This window comes from Hesperophylax consimilis, chromosome 25, assembly GCF_061612785.1.
Source record: "Hesperophylax consimilis isolate HC1 chromosome 25, BYU_Hcon_1.0, whole genome shotgun sequence".
NCBI classification, from domain to species: domain Eukaryota; kingdom Metazoa; phylum Arthropoda; class Insecta; order Trichoptera; family Limnephilidae; genus Hesperophylax; species Hesperophylax consimilis.
In genome coordinates, this window is record NC_142860.1 from 18,277,390 (window position 1) to 18,284,899 (window position 7,510).

A 7,510-nucleotide genomic window follows, 5' to 3' on the forward strand; every position below is an offset into this window, starting at 1 on the left:
GAAACATATCTGGTTTTCTCATTGGCGAATTTTCAAATATTCGTCAAAAATTAATCTACTTCATGTACGGGTGTTTTTTTTCTGATCTGTAAAGAAGATTATTTTAATAAGTTATGCATTAAAATATGTTTTGAATTAAAAATACATCAAATTTGTTATAACTATAATAGTATAATATAATATTATAACAAGCATAATCTAAAAATAGCGGTGAGTTCAGATAAATAGCAAATGTGTTCTGTTTAGGCAACAAAGATGGTAAATTCACGTATATTTCAGCATTTTTAATTCATAACTCAATTTTGAAAATCGTTTGAATTTACATTAGCGGTACGTCTTCATTTTTCTTATTTTCTTCTTCTCAGATGAAGTTAAATTCAGAAACAAACATTTTGACATCGGCATCGATTGCTTGTTTTTCTTTTTGTGCTAGTATTATACACATTGGTGTTCGTAAATCGTTATCTTCATCGCCAGCCATTTTTACATTAAATAGTGTTATGATTATCTCTTTAGTTTATTTGTTTTTTTGTTCGTGTTTAAATTCTTAAAGTCAAAACAATTTAACGATCGATACTTTTTCCGCTTTTGAGAGGAACGGATTAGTGACATTTTTTCATATAAAACTTTTTGGGTTTGACGCCAAAATATTTAACTAAAGCAAATATCTAGTAATTTTGTATTTAAATTATAAAATAAAAGCCATAAAAAATTAGCTATTTCATAATTTCGAGGCAACTTTGGCAATGCGTATAATTTAGCGGGTGGCCTATAAGGGAGAATAAAATAACTTTGTTGATATCGCTGAATATTTTAAAATTTGTTCTTATTAGTGCCAGGAGTGTTTAGATTGTGGTTTGAATGGTCTCTACCATTATACCTCTGAATACTTAACACAATATCTCTGCACCGTAATGAGATACGGAGTCGAATCAAACTCTATGTAATGTAGTTTTTTAACAGTAACATTGAACGGTGGAAGAAAAAGGAGACACCTGAAAAAGACATTAGCAATAAAGAAACATTACGGGGTCCACTAGTCGTGAAATTATCAAAAGGATAAAATTTTATCAACCGATTTATGTAGGAACCCAAGTTTGTTGTAAGTTAATAAAAATTTATATTCCAAAAACAAATGCTTTTTTAACCACTCGAACGATCGCGCGTCAAAAAACTTTTTTCTCCGATTGCTCGCGGTTTTTTGGCGACGAATTTGAATATTTTCCGCCAACATTAAAAAAATCAAACCTCCGAATTTTAATACGGAGACATAAAACTGATTGTAGTGCTATACAGCCAATGAATTCACCTATATTTTTATAATTATTCTATATTTTTAGAATTGATAGATAAATTATTAAAAAATCTTAAACTTTATGAATGCGCGAAATTAGCGTTTTTGTGATTTGAAATTGCCGCCAGTGGCAGTTTTAAATATCTTTATAGAATATTTTCTACGTTTTTATGTTCTCTATGGCCTGTTTGATAACCACAGATGCAAGAATATAATGGGAAAATAATTTTTTGTACGTTATGCTCTCTTCAAAAGTTTGGTTAGAAAATAATTTTTTAAAATTTGAGTGCGTGACGTGTCAAAATTGAAATCACTGTATTATACTATATAATAAATTTACCACAAAAACTGGTATTACGTTAGGAAGATACATTAACTGTCTACAATTATTAATAAGCATAGTCGCCGTGTTGGCTTTATTTTATTCATTTGATGAATTATACAGAGAGCCTATTTCACGATGTCAAAATCATGGTGCTACTTTTTAAATAATTGTAAATTAGAACTGGAGATTTGTAACCATGTTTTTATATAACGTGCAAAACGAGGAAATAAGGCTTAAAATGAGATATACATCATAGATATAAACATTGCCAATATTTCAGGGGGATACTTTGAAAGTTGATGAAATTCACCAATATTTGACGAAAAATCACTACTGACAGCTACCTTAAGGTCAATCTACATAGGGTATATCGGAATATGTAAAATGATGATAAATTTGTATATATATATATCAAACCTTTGTATGACCGTAGAATGGCAAATAAAATCATAGTGATAATTTTATATCTAAACGCAAAGGTATCGAAAAAAAATGGATGAGGGGAAAATAATTGATGGAACCAATAATTGATTTATTTATTAAGCCCTAATATCCTTTTAAATCAATATTACAGTTGTATGGTTACAATGAAAGAGCAGTATTTTGATTTAAACATTGTTTACACACTTTGTCATAATAAAAATGTATTCAGTTTATTGGTTTATTCATAATTTAAGAAAATCAATACATAATAATATCATTGTGCCTCGCTATAGAGTGAGATTCTGAGTATCGCTCTGGTGAGGGACCACCATTCAGAATTGAACATTGCTTGAATTGGCTTAGTTATGTTTAGTGACTAGATCTGGAAAAGACTAATACCTTGATACATTAAAATTGCCAAGAATACATACATTTCCTCTTTATTCGTGGGAGCCCATTTATTGGTACGCGCATGACGCTTAAATTGTTTTTTCGCAATCCATTGATCTGCATACCTGTTGGTCTCTCTCGCGATCAGTTCAACGAAATCTGCATCAAAGATTTTAAGAAAGGCATCCACAGGTTTGCCCATTTCGTCGGTATTGAAAGTTGGTCCCGGCGTGCCTGTGAAAGTCTCCCTTATCCCAGTAAAACGTAAGATATCATTAGACCAATCGAAAGAGTAACCTTCAGGCGGCAGAATCAAACGCATTGCCTCACTATCTACCTGGTCTTGTCTACTAAAGTCTATGGCCATAGCGGAGTTAGGTGAAACGTTGATAATATTATGATAAGGTATTGGCGGCATGCAGAAGGTATCCTCATCGCTCTCTTCGTGGTCGACGTCACTCGCTTCGTCATCCTCGTCGCTCGATCTGTCCATTTCTGAAACAACAGAAAACCCAAATTAATTTAATGTGTCTATATTACGATAACCCACTGCCTCTGGTACGGCTTATGACTCGCAATACGATGGTCGCGGGATCAAATCAAATAAATTATATTTGAATAATTAGTGTTATTTTCACACAAAATTCATTTAAAATAATATATATTATATTTGCGGCACGTTCCAGAGTGGAAGATACCCATAGTATCGCCCTGGTGTAAGACCCCATTCAGAATTGAAACGTTGCTTGAAATGGCTTTTGACGGCCGGCATAGTCCAGTGGTAACGCATTGGACTGCCATTCCGAAGGTCGCCGGTTCGAACCCGGCGTGCGCAAATAAATTTTATTTGATTGATTTGTGTTATTTCACAATTAATTAATTAAAATAATAATTAAAATAATATATAGTATATTTGCGGCACGTTCCAGAGTGGAAGATACTACCAGTATCGCCCTGGTGTAAGACCACCATTCAGAATTGAAACGTTGCTCCAAATGGCTTTAGCCGTGTTTAGTGACTAGATCTGAATAGCCAGGTACTTCCCCATCTTCCTCTTTCCCTTCCCCACTTACCTTCAGCCTCACAACATCCCCCAATTGGGGATGCCATAGTCTCACTGGCTCCAGCTGAGGCTCTTGTGAGGTATTCATATAAAAAAAAATATAAAAAGTTAATCAAATACTTGAGGCGGGCAATGTCAGGAGTCAGAATAGCACAGTCAGGTAGGTATGGAATGAAGAAAAGAGTGTGTGTGCCAAGATCGAGTTGCATGGTGGTTCATCCTCTCTGCCTACCGAAATGGCGTGAAGGTAAGTTAGTTAGTTTTATAACTCACGGTTTCCAAGTACAGACTCTTCTAGTACAGCTGCCTCGTCCACGTTACTTTTTCTGCCCATGTCTGACTCTGAAATAAAAGAAAACACAAATTTACAGTAGAATTTGGATATAATGACTTTGCATTTAACGGTCTACTGTTTTAAGTGACGATAATGTAAACTCTAGTAAGGTTTCATAGCTTTTAGTAGGAAAACGTATCCGTTTAAAGTGACCAACTACGTAAAGCGACCTATTTTAATGATAATTTGTCCGGTTACAAAACCCACCTACCAATACAGCCTCGCAACACAATGAGTCCCGTGAAGCGAAAGTGTTTTTTCAATTTAAGAAAAAAATGCTGTATTACACCGTTTAGAAGCCGGTGAATCAAATGTAATCCTCGCAAAGAAGTTCGGCATGTCTTATTTCTCACTCTGCAATACCCGTTACAGAAAAAAGATGTGTAATGATGCATCCACGACATAACAACAATACATTTTGTATGTTTGTTATGTGGAATTTTTAAGTACTATGCTTATTTCCTGCCAATATACCAACAGTGAAACTGTGCTAGGGATATCAATATAAAATATAGATAATTGATTTTATATTGAGCCCCTGGTATGACATTTCAAAAAATAAACTCACCGTTCCCAAACGCCGACAATTCTTCGTAGAATGGTACGTCCACCCACAGCTCGCTGTGATAGCCGGCTTCCGGAGAGAAGAGTTCCCCACTCCGCGATGTCCCAGGTAACGGCTCGGGAGATGCTGCACGGATAGGCATAATTGGTGCATTGGGAGCCGTTGATTGGGTCTGTGCGGGAGTGGACATCCACGGTGGTGGTACGGGTCGTGGCAACGGTGAAGGCGTCCCTTGTGAAAAGGGACACGTTGTTCTCTCCGGAGATGGAATTCTGAAAACATTTACATAAATCATAGAAAATTGTTCTCATTCACGTGTGAAACAGTAAGTACAGTATGTAAATAAACAATAAAATAAGAACTCTGTAAAATATGCACTGAATGTGCCAAATGCACAGAGCGCTGAACTTACCAACTCTCACTGTAAGAGTGGAACGCTGTCAGGAAAAAACAATAATATTGTACCAAGCATCTAAATACGATTACTTACTTTTGTTTAGTTTTTCTTGGAGGTGCGGTAGGGAGCAAAATGCGCGCCGCCTGCTTCTTGAATTTTCGGCTTTCCAGCTCTAGCCGGATGGAAGCAGGCAGGGCCCTAACAGCCTTTAGGGCCTTGACGCGATCTTCTCGCACCAGTAGCAAAGCAGGGTCGCTGTTTAAATAAATACAAATATATGATGAGTTCAACGGCCACAGCAAAGTACTTTCATAAAAAAACATTAAAAAATACTAACACTCCAGACGAGGCTGCAATTGCAGCTCTGCGTTGACGTCCACGTGCAGGTAGTCCGGCACCAGCTCGTACCCCACGTCTCCCTTTTCCTCTGCCTCCTCTTGCAGTCAGCACCGCTCTATAAATTTTAAATTGAAAACACTTAATGTAAGTACTTAAATGTTTAAATTTTGTTAAATATTGCACTAATATAAAATTTGAAAATAATTATTGGGTTGTGGAGTGATCCCTTTCCCTGGACGACAGCTGTTTCTGCACAAATTTGGTAAAAGTAAACAAATTAATTAATTATACAACTAAATTACTAAATTTTTATTGTGTGACGAAGGCTTTACACCATTTTACATGTGAAAAAGAGTCAACTTTTGACATATGACTTAAAATAATTGGTTAGCAAATATCTGTATTAATAATGAACCAATTCAAATAAAACTTATATATATCTCTTTGTTTTGAATCACTGTGATGGAATATCTATATTTCAAATGCGCGAGTGCAGTATTTAAGACATTATTGTAAATCAAAAACAGATGACGTCTTCAGTTGACGTAATCTTACACAAAAACTTCAACCAAAACAATATAATACAAACAAACGAATTAAAAACGCATTTCAAAGATAGATAAGTCAATCATGATTACACAGATATATAATTATGCGTTAAAAACCCAATAAATTAATTACTTACGGCATTTTAGGAAGAGTCCAAAATTTCGTGAATGTTGAAAATTTATAATTTTGTTTTTGACAGGACGCCATAAAAAAACCGCGAAAACTCGTTAAATAACACTTCAAAGACAACGGATAAGTTCATAGACAAAGAGAATATATTATCAGCTATTCGATAAAACAAGTAGCTGGCCATAGAAACGTTTTAAATAATTACAATAAATATTTTACGAATGGTAGAAAAATCGGTCCATTTTTGGACCGATATCAATCGCAGAAAAATAAAAGTGGTCGATTTTTCGACCGAAATCGTTCCAGTGGTTAACAAGTTTCCTTTTTTATTTACTATTGCACAGGAGATAATAAGTAGAGCAAGATTGTTTTTTTTAAATAAATACTCTTAACTCACAAATAAATACTCTTAACTCCCAAATAAATACTCTTAACTCATAAATAAATACTCTTAACATACAAATAAATACTCTTAACTCACAAATAAATACTCTTAACTCTCAAAAAATGTGAAAAATAGCTGAAAACGTGAAATATCTAATTATTTAATGGCCTACATTTTATAGATCAAAACATAAATATGAAAAGTAGCTCTAATACGTACTAGATAAATAAATGTATTATTTACCATACATTTGATGTCATTCAGATCTCGTGTCGATCATTCTCACCTTCATATCTCAAGGTCTTTGTAATTCGTCGCTTTTTTGATCTGTGCTGGAAAATTTATCATACTTATTATTATTGAATATTGTTACAGCCTCCTTCTGTTCTAAAGAAATTATTTGAGTTTTTAGTTCTTTAGTTCCATGTATATGAGAGCTGTTTACTGAAGTTAATGCATTTGGAACCCTGAAAACTTATTATTTTATCAGAATGAAAGGCTGTATCTTTTACTATTCTTCCACGGAGTAGTCTCACTAACACATAAACACAAAGACACACATCGGAGTTTGTTATTACGATATTGGTTCAATCTATACCAGACCAAGCAACAGTTTGCAGTGGGCACAAAACATATCGCATGTCTGACTGAATCCTCGCTCCATACACCTCAAAAACAAATGGCTCAATACAAAAAGGTACAAACCTACAAAACCAGCAAAAAAATGAATGGATGTGGTTAATATTACTCTTTTTACGCGGGTTTTTAAAATTAATCGCAACTCTGAAAGCAATTTTTATAGTCGAAATCAGGCTTTAGCATCACTGTGAAAACTTTTGGATGAAACTGATCTGCAAGTGAAAAATGCTTAAAAATCTGTTTTAAAATTCACTAACTCGTTAAAAGGTTCACATCATTTTTTTAATACAACAATTTTGTTGTTTGTATTGAAATGTTCCTTTTTGCGTTGGAGTCGTTCTATTTCCAAATTGTTCTACGTGGCAAGTGCTACGAAATGCTTCCACTGTACAGTAACGCCACCTGTGGCTCTGAATTTCGTATGGCCGCCTCTCTGTCGCTCGTATGGACGCGTCCTCCTCGCTCTAACGCTTCCGCCGAGTCTGCCAAGTGACGGCAACTGGTTGACGCTGTAACCGGGTACACTTTGGAACACGTCCGATATACGTTAAGGACACGTTAAACCTTAGTTTTGTGCGAAATTGGGCAATAAAACGTATTTCACTTCAAATAAATATGATATATAATACTGATTTGTAACCATCTTAATGACAATTCTTTTTTCAAATTTTTACACAC

The 7,510-nt window shown here is 34.7% G+C and overlaps 1 protein-coding gene across 1 annotated transcript; it reads right to left on the reverse strand.

Annotated features, from left to right (window-relative positions):
• Nucleotides 1-757: 757 nt before the first annotated feature.
• Nucleotides 758-5,862, reverse strand: LOC149411608 (uncharacterized). Its single transcript, XM_089646703.1, has 6 exons — nt 5,816-5,862; nt 5,129-5,245; nt 4,885-5,046; nt 4,398-4,666; nt 2,770-2,927; nt 758-769 (listed from the first exon to the last, which is right to left on the reverse strand). Exons 1-6 carry the CDS (start codon nt 5,818-5,820, stop codon nt 758-760), a joined length of 723 nt encoding a protein of 240 aa, XP_089502829.1. The 5' UTR covers nt 5,821-5,862.
• Between the last annotated feature and the right edge of the window lie 1,648 nt (nt 5,863-7,510).

Coding starts and splice junctions, on each gene's coding strand:
- LOC149411608 (XM_089646703.1), bottom strand. Junction 4,667..4,884: donor CCAAGAAAAACTAAACAAAA/GTAAGTAATCGT, acceptor AAATGTTTTCAG/AATTCCATCTCCGGAGAGAA. Junction 2,928..4,397: donor ATTGTCGGCGTTTGGGAACG/GTGAGTTTATTT, acceptor CTGTTGTTTCAG/AAATGGACAGATCGAGCGAC.